The 25,879-nt window shown below is 47.2% G+C and overlaps 2 protein-coding genes across 3 annotated transcripts in view; one reads left to right on the top strand and one right to left on the bottom strand.

Moving 5' to 3' along the window:
- Positions 1-1,419, bottom strand: part of LOC148436362 (uncharacterized) — a 98,154-nt gene extending 96,735 nt beyond the window's left edge. Inside the window, exon 1 of the mRNA XM_088464979.1 lies at positions 1,373-1,419. The gene's annotated coding sequence lies outside the window, so the exon portion shown is untranslated. The remainder of the gene's footprint in view (positions 1-1,372) is intronic.
- Positions 1-21,212, top strand: part of LOC148436361 (uncharacterized) — a 69,291-nt gene extending 48,079 nt beyond the window's left edge. The window contains exons 1-5 of one of the 2 annotated variants that reach the window (XM_088464962.1): positions 13,752-13,840; positions 14,098-14,174; positions 14,294-14,391; positions 14,528-14,876; positions 16,898-21,212. In XM_088464962.1, the coding sequence (XP_088321088.1) occupies positions 14,120-14,174; positions 14,294-14,391; positions 14,528-14,876; positions 16,898-18,654 (2,259 nt within the window). In that variant the 5' untranslated portion in view covers positions 13,752-13,840; positions 14,098-14,119 and the 3' untranslated portion in view covers positions 18,655-21,212. Of the gene's footprint in view, positions 1-13,751; positions 13,841-14,097; positions 14,175-14,293; positions 14,392-14,527; positions 14,877-16,897 lie in introns of those variants that run through there. The other variant, XM_088464963.1, reaches the window with a different exon arrangement.
- The last annotated feature ends 4,667 nt before the right edge of the window (positions 21,213-25,879 follow it).

The raw sequence follows: 25,879 nt of genomic DNA, 5'->3' as shown, positions 1-25,879 counted from the left end.
GGCAAAAAGCACCCTGCCCTCACAGCCTGCGGGAGCCATTCTCACCCGCGGGATGCAGTGTCCCGCGGGTGGAGAAATATGCGGTGACCCGGTCACCGCCAGGGAATAGACGCTGGGCGCATGCGCCCGGCATCTATTCTCCCTGTCTGCAGGGCTTGGGGGCTGCCCGGCGTGTCCGTAAGTGCCGGGCACGCCCTCAAGAGTGACGAAAAGGGGACGCGTCTTATAGACACGCCCCCTTCTCGGTCGTGCGCGCGCGTGCATGCCCTCTCTAGCTCCGGCGCCCTGCCTCCCACCGGAGCTAGAAGGAACACTACACACAGCTGGTCAGTGCTGAGGGGTAATTGGCCCTGGTTAGACCAGGCTTTATATATTATCTTTCTGTTACATTCTGTGTATTTGCTGAATTAGGCCCGGATTCAGAGCCGGACGCTCTGACAGAGCGCTCGCTCTGAATCAAGGCCGGGCTATTTTTGTTTTAGAACGGCCTCCTGGCCGCTCACATAGCTGTGGGTGACCACCCACAGCTATAGCGAGCGGCCAGGAAGATGGTCGCGATGGTCAAGACCATCGGGCTTGCGACAAGACCCCTGTGGTAGGGTCTCGTTGCCGCAAGCCCCAGAGAGATTTTGGCTCTAACAGAGCCGAAATCTCTCCCACAGACATCACTCATGATGTTAGTGGGGCCGCCCCCAAACGGAGGCGTTCACATAGGAACGCCTCCGTTTGGGCAGCCACTCCCCCGGCACGCCCCCTTTGGTAGCGATTGCCCGTCGCTATCCGGATGGTGCGCTCTGGGCCACCATCGACCTGGTTGCGAGCGCTTGCGACCGGGTCTGAATCAGGCCTTTATTGCACTATACAGTTAACACCTCGGTCATTTCTTACTGACACTATTACAGGTTACACTTTATTAGTAGGGTGAGTGCCCCCAAATATAGAGAACTTCCTATTTCTTTTGATATCACCTGTATAATGATAATGCAGCACCAAAGTCTACTCCAGCTGAATATTAGTAACAAAAAGTTCTACTCCACCTGTATTATACCAACACTGCTGTCTGCTCCACTTGTATAATAATGCAACACCAGAGTCTGCTCTACCTAAATTATACCAACACTTGGGTCTGCTCCATCTGTATAAAGAAAATGCAGCACCAGAGGCTGTTCCAGCTGTACTTTTATAACAAAAGGATCTGCTCCACCTGTATTATACCAACACTGGCGTCTGCTCTACCTGTATAATGATAATGCTACCCCAGAAGGATCTACTCCACCTGTATCATATAAACACTGAGGTCTGCTCCACCTGTATGATAATAATAAGGCACCAGATTCTGCTTCTCAAGTATGATAATAAAAAATACCATTACCTGCTGCCAGACACAACAATGGCCGATTTCTGCCTCTTCCCGCTGAGACCCGGAAACTGCAGATACACAAGAAGTAACGCCCCTATAGATAGCCACGCCCCTCCCCTCCTCCGTGTAACTATGGCTCCTGTCTGCCCCGCCCCTAATATCATAGTGACCGCCCTCCTCTCATTCCCCTCAGTGCGGTGATTGGCAGCAGCCAGTAGCCAATCAGACGGCACAAAGTAGGAAGGACGTCCTATAACTAGCAGCCACCTGCACTTGCCGCTCACATCTTCATCACTAGAGTAACAGATGTACAGTGTAATGGTGTCCTCATGTACGGTGACCGGCGGCCATGTTCTTATAGTCTCCCAATCACAGAGCAGGGGGGGGCGGGGCCACAGGGGCTTTAGCTACCATTTTGTCATAGATATTCCTGATACAGCCGGAGCCAGGTAACGTGTCCTGTATATATTATGTTATTATTATATAGGGGAGAGGGGACCGTACAGTGATATATGAGGGGGAATAACACAGCTCCCAGCACACACTGATATGTGATATTATTATTATATAGGGGAGAGGGGACTGTACAGTGATATATGAGGGGGAATAACACAGCTCCCAGCACACACTGATATGTGGTATTATTATATAGGGGAGAGTGGACTGTACAGTGATATATGAGGGGGAATAACACAGCTCCCAGCACACACTGATATGTGATATTAATATTATATAGGGGAGAGGGGACCGTACAGTGATATATGAGGGGGAATAACACAGCTCCCAGCACACACTGATATGTGATATTATTATTATATAGGGGAGAGGGGACTGTACAGTGATATATGAGGGGGAATAACACAGCTCCCAGCACACACTGATATGTGGTATTATTATTATATAGGGGAGAGGGGACTGTACAGTGATATATGAGGGGGAATAACACAGCTCCCAGCACACACTGATATGTGGTATTATTATTATATAGGGGGGAGGGGACTGCACAGTGATATATGAGGGGGAATAACACAGCTCCCAGCACACACTGATATGTGGTATTATTATTATATAAGGGGGAGGAGACTGTGCAGTGATATATGAGGGGGAATAACACAGCTCCCAGCACACACTGATATGTGGTATTATTATATAGGGGAGAGTGGACTGTACAGTGATATATGAGGGGGAATAACACAGCTCCTAGCACACACTGATATGTGGTATTATTATTATTATTATATAGGGGAGAGGGGACTGTACAGTGATATATGAGGGGGATTAACACAGCTCCCAGCACACACTATGTGGTATTATTATTGTATAGGGGGGAGGGGACTGTACAGTGATATATGAGGGGGAATAACACAGCTCCCAGCACACACTGATATGTGGCATTATTATTATATAGGGGGGAGGGGACCGTACAGTGATATATGAGGGGGAATAACACAGCTCCCAGCACACACTGATATGTGGTATTATTATTATATAGGGGAGAGGGGACCGTACAGTGATATATGAGGAGGAATAATATAGCTCCCAGCACACACTGATATGTGGTATTATTATTGTATAGGGGGGAGGGGACTGTACAGTGATATATGAGGGGGAATAACACAGCTCCCAGCACACACTGATATGTGGCATTATTATTATATAGGGGGGAGGGGACCGTACAGTGATATATGAGGGGGAATAACACAGCTCCCAGCACACACTGATATGTGGTATTATTATTATATAGGGGAGAGGGGACCGTACAGTGATATATGAGGAGGAATAATATAGCTCCCAGCACACACTGATATATGGTATTATTATTATATAGGGGAGAGGGGACTGTACAGTGATATATGAGAGGTAATAACACAGCTCCCAGCACACACTGATATGTGTTATTATAATTTTCTACTTCAGGGTCCATAGGGTATCCACAGGATACCTTGGGGTATAGGTGTGACGTCAGTCGCAGGGCACCAAAGAGTTAAGCTTTCAGCCTCCCAGGATGCACTAGGTCCCCCTCCTATACCCCGCCCCCGGGCCAAGGCACCTCAGTTTAGTTTGGTGCCCGGCCGGCGTCGGGTGCACCTGTCGGAGTGGGGGCTAGAAGAGCCCCTGAAGCTTTCTTCAGTGCAGCTGTGGCTGCACATCTGGATGTACAGCATGGACAGTCAGTCCTGACGTCCATGCTGTCTTCCCTACACCCCCGCCGCTACCAGAACGCCGGTACCGATCCGGGGATGCTGGTGAGCATCTGGGGTCACAGCTAGCGGTGACCCCAGATGTTCCGGACCATGGCCGGATCCAAGGGGGACAAAGATAAGCAGCGGGGTCCCGCGGTGGGTCCCCGCTGGTCACATGGTCCTAAGTCCCCAGGCAGGGGGCTCTCAGGGGACTGGCTGCAGCGTGGAGCCAGGTACTGAACCTGCGCTTTCCACTACCCCCTGGGACAACGGACCGCAGCAGAGCGGTAGCGCTGCGGCGTCCCAGGGGTTAAATGCATGCCAGGGGAGCGCGCCTTCCCTGTCTCACAGCCGGCGCCTCCCCCGCTGCACACAGCCCTCTCTGCACTGTGCTGACTGGTCCTGTGTCAGCGCTCCTCCCCCAGGCCAGCTTCTCTCTGCTCCTCGGCGGCCATCTTCTCTGCAACGCATGGTGAACGCTGCTGGAAGCCTGGAAGGAAGCATCGTGGTCTGGGTCCCCCAGCATACCTCTCCTCCGCTGTGGCTCAGGTCTGTGTATGCAGCGCTGTGTCCTACCAGGCCCTGTGTCTGTGTAGTTGAGTGATCAGCGCTGTTAGTGCAGGAATTGTTATTTCTCTGCATTGTATGTGACTGTGCTAGCGCTGCTGCCTGTAACTTTATCTTCTCAAAACTGTCAGCTTTATTACTGCCCCTGTTCTTTCTGCTAAAGCCCTTGCAGTGCGGTGCTGCAGGGTGGTCTCTCGCCTATTTAATACTTAATTGGTGAGAGAGGTCACATACGTGGTGCCATCATGTCTGAAAGTGATTTTCCCCTCCGGCTACAGTGTACAACGTGCAAAGTACCGTTAGCGGAGGGGGAGGGTAGCGCAGAGGGCCTTTGCCGGCAGTGTTTGTCCATGGCGCGGCCTATTACGGTTACAGCACCGGTACAGGAGCCGCCCTGGGCTTGTTTCGCTCAGGCGTTAACAGCTTTAGTGGGCCAGTTAGCTCCGCAGCCCGCGTTTACTCCGATGGGTTTGTCCCAGCAGTCTGTGGTGTCGTCACCCATGCAGGGGTTCCCACGACAATTGGTGGTACCCCACAGTCTCCCTATTTCCCCGCTCCCGGGTTCTCAGGAGCCAGCGTGGGTTAACTCCCTGACGAGTGCTGTACAGCACTTGTCGGATGTGTTGCAAGGGGAGTCTGTGATGCGGCCTCATAAAAGGCCGGTGGCGTCTCTGTCCGCTCCTTATGAGGATGACGAAGGGACGTCTGATGATGGGGAGATTCTGGATCCTTACGATCAGGAACCTCTCCATACTAAGGACGCTGATGCTAAGTCCAAAGTATATATTCCTGGACTTATTCGGGCGGTCCGCACAGCCTTGGTGATTGAGGACGAAGTTCCCCCAGCGGCTCAATCTAAGTATGCCTTTTCAAAGATGTGAAGGGCGATGCCACAGTCTTTCCTCTTTTGGGTCAGTTGGTGGACCATTTAGAGGAGGCGTGGAAACAACCTGGCAAAAGATACCAGCCGCAGAGACGCCTGGCGGTGGCTTATCCGATAATTATTTTGCTAAGTGGGAATCCCCTCCACAGGTGGATTCTCACGTGACCCGTCTTGTCCGTAGTGCCACATTGCCGATGCCATCCATGTCCTCCCTTAAGGATGCTACGGACCGCAAGGTAGAAATCTGCCTGAAGTCCGCTTATTCCCTTGCAGGGGGGGCAGCACGGCCGGCTATGGCCATTTGCTGGGTTGCCAGAGCGATGGAGCGCTGGGCGGATTCATTAGAGGCTTCTTTTGAATCCGACTGTCCGGCCGAACAGGCGGAGTTGATTGGCAATCTCCGTGATTCGGCCACCTACATCAACGAGGCGGCTCTAGACATTAGTACTCTGGTGTCTAGAATTTCTTCAGCAGCGGTAGCTGCTCGTCGCACCTTGTGGCTGCGATCCTGGAAGGCGGACGCAGATTCCAAGAAAGGTCTGGAAGCGTTGCCGTTTACCGGAGAAGTTCTCTTCGGTCCGGATCTGGATAAGATTGTGGCCACGCTGGCGGCAGCCAAATCTGCTTGTCTCCCGTCGGCCGCTGCTCCTTCTGGTTCTGGACCATCGTCCTTTCGGTCATCTAGGGCCCAGGGCAGGCCCAAACCACAGTCGTTTCCTCGACAGGCTGGCCCTAAGAAATCGGTCAAGCCCCGGAAACAGGCATGGAGTACCAGACGTCCGGCCCCCAAGGGTGGGAGGCCGCCTGCTGCAGTTCTCCCGGTGTTGGTCGTTCACTACGACAGACACTTGGGTTCTGGAGGTGGTCTCCCACGGGTACGCCCTCTCCTTCCGGCACAGACCCCCGGCTCGATTCTTCACCACGGGTCTACCATCAGACCGGAACAAGGCTACGGAGCTGCGGAAGGTATTGCACACTATGCTCCAGGCTGGAGTTATAGTGCCTGTTCCATTCTCCCAGAGGGGCCAGGGTTTCTATTCAAATCTATTTTTGGTACAGAAACCCAATGGGTCATATCGTCCGATTCTCAACCTCAAAGCACTCAACAAGTCTTTGCGGGTCCCGAAGTTTCGGATGGAGACCCTATGGTCCATCATTCTGGCGCTGGAACCTGGGGACTACATGGTGTCATTGGACATACAGGACGCTTACCTGCATGTCCCTATTCTTTTGCGCCATCAAGAGTTCCTTCGGTTTGCAATCCGCAGCGACCACTTCCAGTTTCGGGCGTTACCTTTTGGCCTGGCGACAGCACCACGTGTTTTCACCAAGGTGATGGCGGTCATGGCGGCTTCTCTGCGGCTGCAAGGAGTCCGCATGTTGCCGTACTTGGACGACCTGTTATTGGTGGCAGGATCTCCAGAGCTCCTGTTACACCACTTGGACCTGACCATTGCACTGCTGCAACGGCACGGCTGGCTAATCAACTGGCAGAAGTCCACTCTAATCCCGTCTCGGAGGATTCTGCATCTTGGAGCCTTATTGGACTCGGGACAGCAAAGGATCTTCGTGACGGAGGACAAGATCTCTGCTTTACAGTCAAGGGTGCGCAGTTGTCTGCACAGCCGCCGGGTGTCCTTACACTCGGCGATGAGGTTACTGGGCTCCATGGTGTCGGTGTTCGACATGGTGGAATACGCCCAGTTTCACTCCAGACCTCTGCAGCACCTGATCCTGTCCAAGTGGAACGGGCTGCCTCAGTCTCTGAAGTTCCAGATGATTGTGCTCACCCCGGAGGTTCGCCTGTCCCTTGCATGGTGGTTAAAGACGACCCACCTCAACAAGGGACGTCCGTTCTGGGTTCCAAATTGGGTCCTGTTGACAACGGACGCCAGTCTTCGGGGCTGGGGAGCAGTTTCGGGTCCACACTTGTTCCAGGGCAGGTGGACGCCGACAGAAGCGGAGCTTCCAATAAATATCTTGGAACTCCGTGCGGTCTTCAATGCTCTCCTGCAGGCACAGCGGTTTCTCCAGGGTCACCCGGTGCAGGTCCAGTCGGACAACGCTACCACCGTGGCCTACATAAACAGGCAAGGAGGAACTCGCAGTCGGGCGGCTCTCGTAGAGGTCTCTCGGATCCTGGTTTGGGCGGAGCGCAATCTTCCGGCCATATCAGCGGTCTTCATCCCGGGAGTGCTAAATTGGGAGGCGGACTTTCAAAGTCGCCAGGACGTTCATCCAGGGGAATGGTCCCTGCACCCGGACGTTTTTCAACTACTGGTGGACAGGTGGGGTCTTCCAGAAATCGACCTCATGGCGTCTCGGCACAACAACAAGTTGCCGGTGTACGGGTCTCGCACAAGAGACGAAGGGGCGTCTCTGGTGGATGCTCTGTCCGTCCGGTGGACGTTTCGGTTCGCATACCTGTTCCCTCCGGTCTCCCTTCTTCCACGGGTAATCCGGAAATTCAAACAGGAAGGAGGGACGCTCCTGTTGATAGCTCCCGCGTGGCCCAGACGGCACTGGTTCTCAGACCTTCAGGGTCTGTCCGTGGACAGTCCTCTGCGGTTGCTGCTACGACCGGACCTTCTGTCTCAGGGTCCTTGCCTTCACCCGGACCTGACTCGGCTGTCTTTGACGGCGTGGCTGTTGAGATGGCCATGCTGAGGTCCCGGGGGTTTTCCAGCTCTGTGGTGCGTACCATGTTACGAGCTCGGAAACCGTCTTCCGCGAGGATATACCATCGCGTGTGGCATACGTTCTTCCAGTGGTGTCGACCGAGAGGTTATGCACCGCGGGAGTTTCGTCTGTCTCGGATTCTCGCCTTCCTGCAAGCGGGACTAGATCATGGGCTTCGCCTTGCTTCTTTGAAGGTACAGGTTTCGGCCCTATCTGTCTGGTTTCACCGTAGGATTGCTACAATACCGGATGTGCGCACCTTTATGCAAGGTGTTCTCCGTATTCAGCCGCCCTTTGTTCCACCTGTGGCGCCTTGGGATTTGGCTGTGGTCCTGAGGGCTCTCCAAGGACCGCCGTTTGAACCACTGGGCTCAGTGGATATTAAATGGCTAACAGCTAAGACTGTTTTCCTTCTGGCCATTGCTTCGGCCAGACGTGTTTCTGAGTTAGGGGCTCTTTCTTGTAGACCCCCTTTCTTGGTTTTTCATGGGAACAGGGCAGTGCTCCGCACTCGGCCCGAGTTTCTTTCCAAAGTTGTTTCCCAGTTTCATGTTAACGAAGAAATAGTTGTTCCGGCCTTTAACTCACCGGGTCTTTCCGTGGGTGAGGTCTCTTTGGATGTTGTGCGGGCCTTAAGGACTTATGTTGACCGCACTTCTTCGTTTAGGAAGTCGGACGCTTTGTTTGTCCTCTATGGCTTCCGTAAAAAGGGTTGGCCTGCTTCAAAGCAAACTTTGGCAGCCTGGATCCGTATGGCTATTTCTGAAGCTTATCTTCATGAAGGCCTACCGGTCCCTCCTTCTCTGAAGGCTCATTCCACTAGGTCTGTGGGTCCTTCGTGGGCAGCTCGACGTGGTGCCTCGGCAGTTCAGATCTGCAAGGCTGCTACGTGGTCTTCTGTCCATACCTTCGTGAGGTATTACAGGTTTGACACCTTCGCCTCTCAGGATGCTTCCTTCGGGCGGCGGATTCTCCTTTCTGCACAGGAGCGTCCCCACCCTTAAAGGATACTGCTTTGGGACATCCCCAAGGTATCCTGTGGATACCCTATGGACCCTGAAGTAGAAAATATGAGATATGGTAAGAACTTACCCTTGTTATCTCTATTTCTACGAAGTCCATAGGGTTCCACAGGACTCCCGCCCTGTCGCACCTGTGCTGCAGATGGGCTTTGCTCTGGTCACCGGTTTTCCGTCTCCCTCTGGTGAGAATGTGATTCTTGTATGTGTCCAGATCTTTGTTCTCTCTCTTCCTTCTCCTCCTCCGGCCTATGGCTTGGTAACTAACTGAGGTGCCTTGGCCCGGGGGCGGGGTATAGGAGGGGGACCTGGTGCATCCTGGGAGGCTGAAAGCTTAACTCTTTGGTGCCCTGCGACTGACGTCACACCTATACCCCAAGGTATCCTGTGGAACCCTATGGACTTCGTAGAAATAGAGATAACAAGGGTAAGTTCTTACCATATCTCATATTATTATTATATAGGGGAGAGGGGACCGTACAGTGATATATGAGAAGTAATAACACAGCTCCCAGCACACACTGATATGTGGTATTATTTAGGGGAGAGGGGACCATACAGTGATATTTGAGGGGGAATAACACAGCTCCTGGCACACACTATGTGGTATTATTATTATATAGGAGAGAGGGGACTGTACAGTGATACATGAGGGGGAAAAACACAGCTCCCAGCACACGCTATGTGGTATTATTATTATATAGGAGAGAGGGGACTGTACAGTGATATATGAGGGGGAATAACACAGCTCCCAGCACACACTGGGCCTGATTCAGAGCCGGACGCTCTGACCAGAGCGCTCGCTCTGAATCAGTGCCCTCCTACCTAAAAATGGAGCGGCCTCTCGGACGCTCGCATAGCTGTGGGTTACCACCCACAGCTATATCGAGCGTCCATGATGATGGTCGCGATCGTCAAGACCATCGCGACCATCGGGCTTGCGACGAGACCCTGTGGTAGGGTCTCGCTGCCGGAAGCCCTGGAGTGATTTTGGCTCTATCAGAGCCAAAATCACTCCCACTGACATCACTAGTGATGTCAGTGGGGCCGGACCCAGACGGTAGGCGTTCCCATGGGAACGCCTCCGTCTGGCAGCCACGCCCCCGTCACGCCCACCAAAGGGGGCGTGCTGTCACTCACCATCGACAGCACGCCCCCTTTGGTGTGAGACCCCGAGCGACGGATTCCCCGTCGCTCGTCGGGTCTCGCGCATGCGCACGACGGAGCTCCCTCCGTCGTGCGCATGCCCACTACGGCACCATCGACCCGTTTGCGAGCGGAAAGCGCTCGCGAGCGGGTTAGAATCAGGCCCACTATGTGGTATTATTAGTATATATGGGGGAGGGGACTGTATAGTGATATATGAGGGGGAATAACACAGCTCCCAGCACACACTGATATGTGGTATTATTATTATATAGGGGAGAGGGGACCATACAGTGATATATGAGGGGGAATAACAGCTTCCAGCACTCACTGATATGTGGTATTATTAGTGTTCATTCTAGGTCCGGCAAGAGGTATGTCACTCAAGCGCTCGCCTGCAAAGGGGGCATGATGCGCCCCCTGTTCATCACTCTTGGGGACTTGCCCAGCTAGGCTCTCCCTTCTCTGTGAATATTCACCAGCGGTGAGCGCTGCACCGCAATTTTTCCCTCCCGAGGGTCACTGCAGTCTGCAGTTGGGGACACCACCCAGCATGTTGTTTTAGCGGTTTGCCAACAGGGCACCGCCAAAGGGGCAGGGTGCATTCTGCCCTTTGAAATTGGCCCACTAAAACAGCCTAGTCAGAACGCTATATTATTAATATTTAGAGGATAAGGGACTGCAGTGATATATAATGGGGATTAAATCAGCTGTTACGACAGACTGATATGTTGTAATAATATGAAGAGCTGTGGGAACTGTTTAGTGATACTTCAGCATGGAAAAATAGATCTCACCACACACTTATATGTGGTAGAATTATTATATAAGGGAGAAAGGACATGACAGAACAGTTTTTTAACTGAAGCGCGAAAAATGCAACCTTGCTGTGTCAAACGGCAGAAAGTAATGGCATCTTACTGTACAGAGGGAGTGGCCTGTGGTGTCCTACACTATATAGGTGGAGCTGCCGGTGGTGTCCTACTATACAGGGGGAGTGGCCTGTGGTGTCCTATACAGTGGTAGCAGCCTGCATTGTCCTATTGCACAGGGGGATCGGCATGTTTTGTCCAACACTATGCAGGGGGAGCGGCCTGTGATGTCCTACTATACTGGAAGAGCGGCCTATTGTGTCCTACTGTGGTGCCTTATACAGGGGGAGCAGTCTGTAGTGTCCTACTATATAGGGGGAGCATCCAGTGGTATCCTACTATACAGGGGAAGCGGCCTGTTGCACTCTACTATACAGGGGAAGCAACATGTATTGTCCTACCATACAGGGGGAGCAACCTGTGGTGCCTTCATATAGAGGGGGATTAGCTTGTTGCACTCTACTATACAGGGGGGGTGGCCTGTGGTGTCCTACTTTACAGGGAAGTGGCCTGTGTTGCCCTACTATACTGGTCGAGTGGCCTGTGGTGTCCTACTATACACTGGGAGCCTACGGTGTCCTACTTTACAGGTGGAGTGGACTGCGGTGTCAGTGTGTCCTGCTATACAGGAGGAGCAGCCTTCGGTGTCCTATTATACAGGGAGAGCGGCCTGTGGTGTCCTTATATACCAGGGGAGTGACCTGTAGTATCCTACTATACAGGGGGAGCAGCCTGTGGTGTCCTACTATACATGAGAAGCCGCCTGTGTTGCCCTACTATACTGAACGAGTGGCCTGTGGTGTCCTACTATACAGTGGGAGCAGCCTGCGGTATCCTACTATACAGGGAGAGCAGCCTGTGGTGCTTATTATGGCCTGTTTCGCTTTACTATTCAGGGGGAACATCCTATGTTGTTCTATACAGGAGGAGTGGCCTGAGGTGCCTTATACAGGGGGAGCAGCCTGTGGTGTCCTATTATACAAGGGAGTGGCCTGTTGAGCTCTAATAAACAGTGGTAGTGGCCTATGATGTCCTACTATACAGTAAGAGCAGCCTGTTTCTACCCTTATGTAAAGGGAGCAGCCTGCAGTGTCCTATATACAGGGAGAACAGGCTGCAGTGTTCTACACTATACAGGGGGTGTGGCCTGTAGTGTCCTACTATACAAGGTTATCGGCGTGTGGTGTCCTCGTTTATAGGGTTTTCTGTCTATTGCATCCTACTATATAGGGGGTGCAGCCCCTTGTATCCTACTATACAGGGGGAGCATCATGTGGTGTCCTACTATACAGGGAGAGCATCCTGTTGTGTCCTGTTATTTTTATTATACATGGGGAGCAGCCTGTTGTGTCCTGTTACTAATATTATACAGGGGTAGCAGCCTCTTGTGTCCTGTTATATCAGCAGCTGTAGAGTAATAATAACAGTAATGAGTGGTGTGGGAATAACACATAATGGGTATAACATGTATGTACTGTATATACCAGATGATACATAACAGGAGCTGGGGAAGGATGTGTGAGAAGGATACAGACAGGCCATGTAACAAAGGGCTGCACTCCCTGACCTGAGACTGTCTGTCAGGGCCTCTTGTTACCCTGAGCAATAGAGACTCTCAGAGACAGCCAGTGGCTGTGACAGTCCCCAGATCCTCAGAGTGTCACTGATTATCTCCCAGGACATGTCTCACCCCACCCTACGCTGCACACACTCGGCCGGCAGGCTGGTCACACATGTAACATACATCTGAGGTGCGGTCATTTGTCATTTCATCATTTGTGCAGAGTGACTGATGGGATTCTGTATTGCTTAACCCTTTGTTTGTCCCCTGGGCTGCCTGCTGTCCTATCCCTGTGTTATTAACCTCTTCTGTTCCCCTCCCCTGTGTTACTGCTACCTCTGTAGAGCTGTTACACCCCCTGTTGTGTGCTCTGTATTCCTACGTTACTTCCCCTCTCCCCATATCTGCACACCTTCTGCTCTCCTGTGTACTCTCTCCTCACACCCCTGTTATCTGTATGACCTCAGTATAGTCTCAGATTCTCTCAGTTTCTGGAATAAATGTAAAACAAAAGTGAAAAGTCCCCAAATCCCTAATTCATGTGTCTGTAAAACATTCACGTGGAGCAAATTGCACCAAATCTGTGTCTGGGAGGAATAAGACCCCCGGCCAGGAGAGGAGCATTGGTGTAACCTTATACAGTACAGCGTTGTGTGACGGCCTCTGAGGACCCTTATGGGGCTGGGTCACAGGAACCTCTGACGGACTCTAACCAGGGCTCTATGGCTGGGGGGAAAGGGGAGACTTACCGGTCACTCAGTGTAACATGTCTGACAGTTTTACATGTGTTCTCTGTGATATTTATTCTATTTATTCCTAGATAGTCCTGCTGTGAGGAACCAGAGTCTTTATTACACATCACACATTCTATATTCTCACTGATTAATTGAGGATAGACAAGGACATGAGTCACAGGACTGAGAGGATCTTACATCTCACCCTGGAGATCATCTACCTGCTGACTGGGGAGGTGAGAGGGCCTGGGGGTGTCACAGTGACATCACTTATATCTATAGTAATAATACAGGGACATGACTGGGGAGGTGAGAGGGCCTGGGGGTGTCACAGTGACATCACTTATATCTATAGTAATAATACAGGGACATCACTAGGTAGGTGAGGGGATCTGGGAGTGTCACAGTGACATCACTTATGTCTATAATAATAATACAGGGACATGACTGGGGAGGTGAGGGGATCTGATAGTGTCACAGTGACATCACTTACATCTATAGTAATAATACAGGGACACGACTAGGGAGGTGAGGGGATCTGGGAGTGTCACAGTGACATCACATATATATAGTAATAATACAGGGATATGACTGGTGAGGTGAGAGTGTATGTAGTGATGTTTGGTGTCTTCCCCAATTCACAGGATTACACAGTAGTGAAGAAGACATCCGGTGAGTGTGAGACACCCAGCAGCCATCCTCGTGTGTCGGGAGGACTGAGCAGGACCCAGAGCCTCATCACGGTGACTCCACCTCAGTCACTGATATATGAGATCTACAATGAACAGAAGATCATGGATCTCACCAACAAGATCATTCAGCTGCTGACTGGAGAGGTGACTGCTGGGAATGGGACATTATACAGTAACACCAGGGCATGTGTCTGGGTGATGACTGGTTGAGTTGACTTCTGGGAATGGGACATTATACAGTAACACCAGGGGATGTGTCTGGGTGATGACTGGAGAGGTGACTGCTGGGAATGGGACATTATACAGTAACATCAGGGGATGTGTCTGGGTGATGACTGTATCATTGTTTGTGTCATGTTCCTACAAGTTGTCAGGATGTCACTGACTATGTCTCAATGCAGGAGGAGGAATATATAGAGGAACATGGGTCTGTTCAAGGACGTAATGAAAGAGAATCACAGGCCCCTCACATCACTGGGTAAGAGGAGACTGTAATTTATTGTACAGGGGAGAGCAGGTATGGGGGCCCCCTCTATACACTCATCACCTGATAATCACATATATACAATGTACGCAGTCACTGTGTGTCTCCTACAGATGGACCCAGTAACAGAAATACCCCAGAGATATGTCCCCGTCCTCTTTATTCACAGGATTATACAGAGGAGAATCACAGGACCCCACAGGAGCATCAGGTAGATGGGATTTAGGGTCTCACCAATATACCAAAGTCAATGTCACTATATGATCTGTTGCTGTTTGTCTCTCATACATTGATATTCTACATTTTATTCTCAATTAAATCAAACATTAAAAAAACATTTTGGTTAGGGTACAGCTCAGACTAATGAGCTAGAAGATACAGAGGGAGAAGAAGAGATGTATGTGACTGATATGAAGGCAGAAGATACAGAGGGAGAAGAAGAGACGTATGTGACTGATATCAAGATAGAAGATACAGAGGGGGAAGAAGAGACGTATGTGACTGATATGAAGGCTGAAGATACAGAGGGAGAAGAAGAGACGTATGTGACTGATTTGAAGGCAGAAGATATAGAGGGAGAAGAAGAGACGTATGTGACTGATATGAAGGTAGAAGATATAGAGGGAGAAGAAGAGATGTATGTGAGTGGTGATCAGCAGTGTAAGGAGGAGGAAATCCCTACAGATATCAGCACAGGTGAGTACCACTTTTTATAGAAAAAACTGACATATTCTCCATGCTCAGTCACTGCAGCAATCTATTATTCTATGTATCCTATTATTCTAAACCCTCCTCTGTCATTACAAACTAATGGGGTAAATGTCTGCCCAGTTGGGGAGTCGGGAGCCATCAGCCCCTATTAATACTCCTTATCTTCCCCTCACATCATGTCACTGTGTGTTACCAGCCGAGAAAACTGACCAGTCTCCTCCCCACACTCTCTGGTGTATCTCATATATCAGGAGCCATTAGCCCCTATTATACTCCTGCTCTCCTCCTCACATCATGTCACTGTGTGCTACCAGCCCAGGTATCTGACCAGTCTCCTCCCCACACCGTCTGGTGTATCTCGCATACTGAAATGAAGATCACTGCAGGATGCAGCTAGTATGTTCTGTGTGTGATATAATGTATAGACCATTCCTGCACTCTGTTACACATACTGAGATTGAGATCCGGAGAGTGTGAGGACATAGCAGTATGCAGCTAGTATGACCTGTGTGTGATATAATGTATAGACCATGCCTGCACTCTGTTACACATACTGAGATTGAGATCCGGAGAGTGTGAGGACATAGCAGTATGCAGCTAGTATGACCTGTGTGTGATATAATGTATAGACCATGCCTGCACTCTGTTACACATACTGAGATTGAGATCCGGAGAGTGTGAGGACATAGCAGTATGCAGCTAGTATGACCTGTGTGTGAGATAATGTATAGACCATGCCTGCACTCTGTTACACATACTGAGATGGAGATATGGAGAGTGTGAGGACACAGCAGGGTGCAGCTAGTATGACCTGTGTGATATAATGTATAGACCATGCCTGCACTCTGTTACACATACTGAGATGGAGATATGGAGAGTGTGAGGACACAGCAGGGTGCAGCTAGTATGACCTCTGTGTGATATAATGTATAGACCATGCCTGCACTCTTACACATACTGAGATGGAGATACGGAGAGTGTGAGGACACAGCAGGATACAGCTAGTATGACCTCTGTGTGATATAATGTATAGAACATGCCTGCACTCTGTTACACATACTGAGATGGAGATATGGAGAGTGTGAGGACACAGCAGGATACAGCTAGTATGACCTCTGTGTGATATAATGTATAGACCATGCCTGCACTCTTACACATACTGAGATGGAGATCCGGAGAGTGTGAGGACACATCAGGGTGCAGCTAGTATGACCTGTGTGTGAGATAATGTATAGACCACTCTGCTCTCTGTTAGTAGTAATGGTTGTGTAACAACCATTACAGTGTAGTTTTATAGGTAAGGTGTCTGAATTCAGTGCAGCAAATCAGAGGTTTAAGCCCAGATGTTACACCCATCGTACACAGCATGTCATAAAAGAGTGAATCATGGGGAAATGTATGAAGCCCTAGAGAGAGATACAGTGGAGAAATTGCCCACAGCAGCCAATCAGCTTCTAGCTATCATTTAAAGTACAGTCAGTAAAATGACAGAAGCTGGTTGGTTGCTAAGGGCAACTACTCCACAAACCTTCTGTAAGGTTTGGTACAACCCCCCCCTCCTTTGTCTTTTTTAGTGATTACTCCCTGACCAGTGTTACTGCTACAACTTAAACCTCCTCAAGAAAAAAAACCTCACCAAATACATGATGAAGTCATTGGCCGCCATTCACTATAGCGCAATCTTTCTGAGGGTGCAAGGAGAAATTCGATGAAAGCTTCGGCTGCACGGCTGTTTGACAGCTTAACACAGCACTAACAGCCTCACAGCCACACTTTAGTCGGAGAATGCCAGTTCTCACTGCTAAATACCCAGGTTAAATCGTGAGAACTGGCATTCTCTGACTTAACACCGCGCTGAATTGAATTGCTCCGGCAGCTCCCACAATCTCGGCCACTGACTGTTTGGAGACGTTGGGATACAACTGGGGACGTCTTATTATAGTTACACAGTATGGTATAGTTCTGCAGGGGCGCTAATTCCCATATAATTATTCTGTTTCCGGCAGATGGACACAGCAGCAGGAATAACTCGGGGAGACGTCTCATATTATCTCCAGATTGTGACCTAGATCATGATAACTTCTCACAGGACTCTCCAGGAGAAAACCCCATTATCCCCAGTGTACATCCAGCATCTCACAGTGTAGATATATCATCTGATCCCTCTAACCATGAGGAATATTCCCCTGGTTATCCCAGTAGTGTTACACACAGCTCAGATCACACAGGTGATAAACTATTGTCATGTTCTGAATGTGGGAAAGTATTTACCAAACAGATCAGTCTTTCTATACATCAGAAGAGAGTTCACACAGCTGAAAGGCCTTTTCTATGTTCTGAATGTGGAAAATGTTTTACTCTGAAAAGTGATGTTACTAGACATACAAAGATTCACACAGGTGAGAGACCATATTCATGTTCTGAGTGTGGGAAATGTTTTCTACAGCAGGGAGCACTTGCTGTACATGAGAGAAGTCACACAGGTGAGAGGCCATTTCCATGTTCTGAGTGTGGGAAATGTTTTACACGGAAATCAGATCTTGTTACACACCAGAGAACTCACACAGGTGACAAACCATTTTCATGTTCTGAATGTGGTAAATGTTTTACACACAAATCAGCACTTGTTATACATCAGAGATGTCACACAGGTGAGAAACCATTTTCATGTTCTGAATGTGGGAAATGTTTTACACAGAAATCGTCTCTTGTTATACATCAGAGATGTCACACAGGTGAGAAACCATTTTCATGTTCTGAATGTGGGAAATGGTTTACACACAAATCAGCTCTTGTTAAACATCAGAGAATTCACACAGGTGAGAAACAATTTCCATGTTCTGAGTGTGGGAAATGTTTTGCACAGAAATCAGATCTAGTTGCACATCAGAGAAGTCAAACAGGTGAGAAACCATTTCCATGTTCTGAGTGTGGGAAATGTTTTACACACAAAACACATCTTGTTAAACATCAGAGAGTTCACACAGGTGAGAAACCATTTTCATGTTCCGATTGCGGAAAATGTTTTACACAGAAATCAGATCTAGTTAAACATCAGAGAACTCACACAGGTGAGAGGCCATTTTCATGTCCTGTGTGTGGGAAAAGGTTTACACAGAAAGCAGCTCTTGTTACACATCAGAGAAGTCACACAGGTGAGAAACCATTTCCATGCTCAGAGTGTGGGAAATGTTTTACAAAGAAATCACATCTTGTTACACATAAGAGAAGTCACACAGGTGAGAAACCATTTTCATGTTCCGATTGTGGGAAATCTTTTACATGTCATTCAATACTTGCTTCTCATAAGAGATCTCATACCGCTGAAAAACCATTTCCATGTCCTCAGTGTAGGAAATGTTTTACACAGAAAGCAGATCTTGTTAGACATCAGAGAATTCACACAGGTGAGAAACCATTTCCATGCTCTGAGTGTGGGAAATATTTTACGCAGAAATCAGATCTTGTTACACATCAGAGAATTCACACAGGTGAGAAACCATTTCCATGCTCTGAATGTGGGAAATGTTTTACGGTTAAATCATATCTTGTTACACATCAGCGAAGTCACACAGGTGAGAAACCATTTTCATGTTCTGAGTGTGGGAAATGTTTTACACACAAATCAGTTCTTGTTAGACATCAGAGAATTCACACAGGTGAGAAACCATTTTCATGTTCTGAGTGTGGGGAATGTTTTACAAAGCAATCAGCTCTTTTAAGTCATCAGAAACGTCACACAGCAGAAAAACAATGTGTATGAGCGTCTAGAAATATATATAAACTTCGGCGATATTTGCAGTACTGTAATATCATTGGGAATTATCAGAACAAGCATAAATACAATGTTAGCCTAGATTGCTGTCCCTGCTTGATGAAGGGTAAATGACATTTGCATTATCACACTATGGGCCTGATTCAGCAGCGGAAGCAAATGCAGCTGCAGCCTCTTACAGATCGCAGGTACTAATATATGCTAATGCCGAGGCACAGCCGCCATAACCACGCCCACTGCTGCCTACTCATTATCCTCCAATGTCGCCCTCCTGTGTAATCATCGCTACCATCTTCGTACATCAAGCAGTTACGCAGCATTTACATCAGGTCTGACCAGCCGCAAACACTGCAGATCTCCTGACACGTAAAGAGGTCTCATGCTGCAGCTGTTATCGCTATGGCTAATTTATACACGCCCATGACATGGCGATCACACGGACACACACACCTGCATGATGGTGATCACACGGACAGACACGCCTGCAGTTTTCTGTCCACCCCCTGTTACCTCCCCCAAACGCTGTCACCCTGCCACTCACTATGTGATGTATTCCTCTGTACGTCCGTAATCGCAATGTGATCGCTGTGTGTGCGCAGTGTGACTTATACACAGGTGTGATGGCAAACATTCGCTCTATCTGCGTAACTATCATCATTGTGTCCTCTGCTGAATAAGCCCCTATATACTAATATATTACACTTTATTATATATCCACACGGATGTCACCAACATAGGGCTCCAACATGTTCCTCATGTAATGGCTGTCAGTTTACTTATTCTATCAGATCAGAGGTTCCCAAACTCTGATATTACAGGCTGGGTATTAAGGACATCCATGCTTGAGCACAAGTTACTTAATTAGTGCCTCAGTCAGTTTGATTTAACCATTTGGACTCAGGCATGGATATCCTTAAACCCGGGCCTGTAAAGGGGGAGTTTGGGAAGCTCTGTATTAGAATATTATTGTGCTCTTGGCCTATTTGTAAAGTAACACGATCGCATGATGTAATATAGGGACATACCTAATCTGTCACAATGACAATGTGCTGGGGATGTAATATGGAAAGTGGGAAACTATGACATCATGTGATGACTGGGCTGTAAGTGATGGTGTGAGATGGGGCGATATAATGACATCTGTAACCTCTGATGTTATCTCACTGAATCCAGTGTTCTCTGGTTGGGTTTCCTGGTAAATGAATCTCTAATCTCCTTACAGCAGTCTGATGTCTGGTTCCTTCTAATTACATCCTCTGTAACCTACTATTTACACTATTCCAAAAGATAAGGACATTAATATCATGATCACTTATGTAATTTATACATTATTAGATAATGTAATTATTGTTGGGACACAGGAAGCTGCTGGTCCTGGTATTTTGATATATATATTGTGTTTTGATGGCAGTTTTGCAGCGGTTTTGGCCTCAGTAAATCTGCAGATAGCAAAACTGCCGCCAAACCACAGTCAAAACACATTATAGAATAGAATAGAACAGGGCTGTCATTTAGAAACTGCTGCAAAACCAAACCCCTGGGGTTTAGAATAGAATAGAAACCGCCACCAAATCCCCGGGGTTTAGTATAGAATAGAAACCGCCACCAAACCCTCGGGGTTTAGAATAGAATAGAAACCGCCACCAAACCCCCGGGGTTTAGAATAGAATAGAAACCGCCACCAAACCCTCGGGGTTTAGAATAGAATAGAAACCGCCGTCAAGCCTCCACTTAGTAAATTTTGCCCAAAGAGTTTGGTAACGAGTGAGAAAACCAAACGCCACATGGACCTGTCTGACGTCCATGTGGGGTAACACAGCTGCGTGTGGCGCTTGTTTGTTAGTATTTACCACACTTTTTGACCTGAAAGTTTTAGTACATTGAGTAAAGCTGGAATAGTTGCCCTCTCGGTGGTGCACATGTTCTGTGATCGCCTAGGTGTAAGATCTAGTGATTTGGTGTAAGACGTGATTTTGTGGAAACATTGATGTTACCAGAGATGTCACAAGGAAGTATAGAGGTTTCTGCATGAGGGTGAGTTGTGTCTCACGGACTGGTCACACTAGGCCACAGCTGGCAGGAGAAAATAACAGAGATAGGGACAGGGCAGTCATCTATAGACCAGGGTACAAGCCGAGGTCAGGGCCACAGAAGAACAAACGTCAGACATAAGCCGGGTCGGTATTTGTCAGTCAGACAATTACTCATTCAGAACTGGATATAAACTGACGTAAAGCTGTATTACTCTGTCACTTTAGGTACCGGTGATTATAGGTATATATATTGGGGTTGCACCAGCTCTTTGTATTCCTAGTTTCTTGTTATGCAGTTATTTATTGTTCTGTGTTTTAGCTTTTTCCTAACTTTGCTTTTGGTATCTTTATACTGTGACTGTCTTAGTAAAATATTTAAACAGAGCGCTGTCGACACAATCTAGATAGATTATATATAATAAATATTCCTAGCGCTGTAAGGCCAAGAGGAACTTACTGTGAGGGTTCAATAATAAATTGACGAGAAAAAACACACAGGTCTTGCGCTGCTAGGAATAGTATCAACATTTTAATAATAATAAATACATATATATGGCACATAAATATAGGAACTAAAAATAAAGGAAGAAAATATAATACAGCATCATAACATAGATTGAAATGAATATCTAAACCAGAAATCCAAGATTCTCAATTGTAGCAATCAAACAATGTATCTCTTCATATGAAAAGAAACGTAGTATCTTATGTTCGAATCAGTCATGTATCCCCTGTGAGAGAAAACAAATAGATCTATTTGTGGTTTGAATTAATTCCTTGAATAAGGCAGGGGGCTCACTTAGCGTACTGATAAGTCCCGTTGGTAACAGCTGATGTAAACACTCCCAGTTATAACATATTCTGGGATCCTGATATCTGCCGTAATAAAACTGGGCTGGATGTAATCAAAAGACAATCGTCACACTATAACTAGCGCGTGTTCACACTGTATTTCCAAGTGGATAAGCAGTAATAAGTACCTGGTCCGTCCGAGCGTCCTCGGAACAATGCGGGGACCAGAGCTCCACTAGCGGCAGTGTCCGAGTGAGCGGTGGCTGTCCGGATCAGCCGGGTGCTCAGCCCAAGAAAGAGCAGCAGGTACAGATGAGCCCTTGAATCAGGCCCTCAGTGTGAACACGCTAGTTATAGTGTGACGATTGTCTTTTGATTACATCCAGCCCAGTTTTATTACGGCAGATATCAGGATCCCAGAATATGTTATAACTGGGAGTGTTTACATCAGCTGTTACCAACGGGACTTATCAGTACGCTAAGTGAGCCCCCTGCCTTATTCAAGGAATTAATTCAAACCACAAATAGATCTATTTGTTTTCTCTCACAGGGGATACATGACTGATTCGAACATAAGATACTACGTTTCTTTTCATATGAAGAGATACATTGTTTGATTGCTACAATTGAGAATTTGGATTTCTGGTTTAGATATTCATTTCAATCTATTTTATGATGCTGTATTATATTTTTTTCCTTTATTTTTAGTTCCTATATTTATGTGCCATATATATGTATTTATTATTATTTAATATTTTGATATTTTATTAAACTTTTGATACTATTCCTAGCAGCGCAAGACCTGTGTGTGTTTTTTCTTGTGACTGATTTAGTGTCCATTTCTCATACCCAAACAAGAAAGGTTTTGTCTTACACGTGTGCCCCTCTTTCCTGTCTCCTGTCACTGTGACACCGCTCTGGTGTTGGGGATTTGCTCTCTGATGGGCACCTGCATGGATACACTGGCCTGTCCTGTTATTACCTCCTATCATGATATATATCAGCATTTTGTTAGTACATATGTATTAGATAATATGTCATCTCTATTGTATGTGTGCCATGGAGGGAATGACAGCACTGTGCGAGTATCATATCCTGCAGCTTATAATACATGAGTAATACAGAAATGACACATTGTACACAAGCCATGAATAATAACAGGAATTGCTCTGTATGAGTAACTGGACGTTACAGGACTATTATGTGCAGGATGTTACTCTCATCATTAATGTAAGGACCATATTATACCAAAGAGAGAAAGCCAGGACAGCTATTCCTCATGGATGGCTCCTAATACGTACAGACCCCACCTGATGGAAAATGCCAGGATGCTGCACATCTCTGAGCGTTGGATGTATGATCTGTTATCTATATACAGGTGCACAGCACAGCGTCACTACACCAGTATGCCGGGAGCCTCACATCATTACTCTGTTCTGTTACCTAGCTGTATCCATGTCAGTCTTGTCTGATCATAGTTGTAATGGAGTTATATGAGCTGAAATACTCTGTGCTGCTGTTACCATTCTCTTTTTAGTTACAGATTTCCAGCACCACCCACCTTATCTGCTGCTTGTGTGTCTGCCCCCAGGTTTGCAGGATACAGCAGCTGCTCATTTTATAATCTGCTTTTCTTGCACTATTCTAGCAGCAAATCATTCACACAATATTATAGTAATCTGTAGTATTAAATATTCAATAAATAACATTCCAAGTGTTACTACAGAAGGAAACTATATTCTTCTAATCTTGCAATAAAATGACTCTGATGTAGAAAATTCTGCCTCACTGCTGTGTTTAGTGATAACTTGTGTATAAAGGAAAAGGCGGGGTGTGGGGGGAATGAGGGAGAGGGTGATATATAATAATTTAATGGTAATCTTCAATAAACAAGAAATGTAATGTGTGGGGAAAAAAACTACAAATGTACAGTAAGTAAAGCCCATAATTTGGTGTAATGGGTACAAGGACCTGTGTATAATGTGGTGTAATGGGTACGAGGACCTGTGTATAATGTGGTGTAATGGGTACGAGGACCTGTGTGTAATGTGGTGTAATAGGTACGAGGACCTGTGTATAATGTGGTGTAATGGGTACGAGGACCTGTGTATAATGTGGTGTAATGGGTACGAGGACCTGTGTATAATGTGGTGTAATGGATACAAGGACCTGTGTATAATGTGGTGTAATGGGTACGAGGACCTGTGTATAATGTGGTGTAATGGGTACGAGGACCTGTGTATAATGTGGTGTAATGGGTACGAGGACCTGTGTATAATGTGGTGTAATGGATACAAGGACCTGTGTATAATGTGGTGTAATGGGTACGAGGACCTGTGTATAATGTGGTGTAATGGGTACGAGGACCTGTGTATAATGTGGTGTAATGGGTACGAGGACCTGTGTACAATGTGGTGTGTAATGGGTACGAGGACCTGTGTATAATGTGGTGTAATGGGTACGAGGACCTGTGTATGATTTGGTGTAATGGGTACGAGGACCTGTGTATAATGTGGGGTAATGGGTACGAGGACCTGTGTATAATTTGGTGTAATGGATACGAGAACCCGTGTATGATGTGGTGTAATGGGTAGGAGGACCTGTGTATAATGTGGTGTAATGGGTACAAGGACCTGTGTATAATGTGGTGTAATGGGTAGGAGGACCTGTGTATAATGTGGTGTAATGGGTAGGAGGACCTGTGTATAATGTGGTGTAATGGGTAGGAGGACCTGTGTATAATGTGGTGTAATGGGTAGGAGGACCTGTGTATAATGTGGGGTAATGGGTACAAGGACCTGTGTATAATGTGGTGTAATGGGTACAAGGACCTGTGTATAATGTGGTGTAATGGGTACGAGGACCTGTGTATAATGTGGGGTAATGGGTACGAGGACCTGTGTATAATGTGGGGTAATGGGTACAAGGACCTGTGTATAATGTGGGGTAATGGGTACAAGGACCTGTGTATGAGCCTGTCTGGGTCACAGCGTCTCCCTATGTCAGTAATATGTATCTGCTCTGTCAGTCATACTGATATAATAGGACAATACCACCTTATACATGGACACATGTAGCTGCCCCTATGCACATTCCCCACCTTTAGTTACAGGACTGGAGGAAGTTACATTATTGCTGGAACCATCTATGATAAATCTCCACATTTTCTCACATGACAGCATTAATAACTAGTGTTACAGATGTTTGTATTATATTAGGGATTGGACATAAGGAGAACATAGTGTCAGTGTAATTAGCATTCATTACACAACATTGTTTAGGCCTAAGCACTGATCCCGGAACATCGATGGTTTCCGATGTTACCACACAAGACTCCTCGTCATCTCCTCAGGGCTGGCTGAGCTGACTCCTCCTGTTACTAATAGTGGTGGACTGACTGCTGCTGTGCTTCATGCTCTGCAGTGATCACACATTGCTCCGCGACCCATGTGACTGCCCTGACAGACTGTGAGCTTAACCAGTCAGCCGGGCACTCAGTCATTGGCAGGCAGTGATACGCTGAGTGCCACCATCACGTCATAGACACAGTGACAGGCTCAGAGTGACTGCCCGCCACCCAAGACACCTGCTCCTGTGCTGCATGCCTGACTGATAATGCTCTGCATTAGGCGGAGAGAGGCCACAGGAGCGAGTTACAGTGACCCAACATCGGTACAACACTATTGTGAGGAAACATCGGAACCTCACCACCTTTGGATAAACCATTAACCACTAAAAACAAACCAATCAACTCCCATCATTACCATATAGCTGACCATAGTGTTAGAGCCACTCAGCTATATTTGGTGAGGTAATGCCTTTAGGACCATTCATGGCTCATTTGGTTTCCATCATGTTTTTTTTTTTTTAAACCTTTTTTTATTGGTATCCAAAATACAATACAAAGAAAAAAAAAACATGGAGATTAGTCAACATAATGGGTAATATACATTAAAAAATATATTTTTTTTTACTAGAAACAGTAGTATAAACAAAATACACCAGTATATAATTAAAGTAATAACAATCATTGCAAATCATACAATATGGAGTATTAGTGGCGTATGATGAAAATCGAAAGAAGGTTTAGCATTATCCTCTATCTCACACTCCATAGTAACCATAAACATAAGGTGCAAATACCAATATTTTCAACATTAAAAAAAGAGGGACAAATAAAAATAAGGGAAAAATTGAGAGAGAAAGAAATTGAAGAAACTTTATATTGTTACTTTACTATAGATACAAATGGCATAGAAAGAGATTATCATTTGGTTGTTAAGAAATATTCCATAGACAAAAAACTTACGGTTTCACATGTCCCATTAAACTTCAAAAAGCAATAAAATTACGATCATTAAGGCTGACGCCTTAATGGACGTGTTCCT

The sequence above is a fragment of the Taudactylus pleione genome, unplaced genomic scaffold (genome assembly GCF_031769625.1).
Source record: "Taudactylus pleione unplaced genomic scaffold, aTauple2 ptg001781l, whole genome shotgun sequence".
NCBI classification, from domain to species: Eukaryota; Metazoa; Chordata; class Amphibia; order Anura; family Myobatrachidae; genus Taudactylus; species Taudactylus pleione.
The sequence above is the reverse complement of the archived record's forward strand: the minus strand, read 5'-3'. Positions and strand labels throughout refer to the sequence as shown.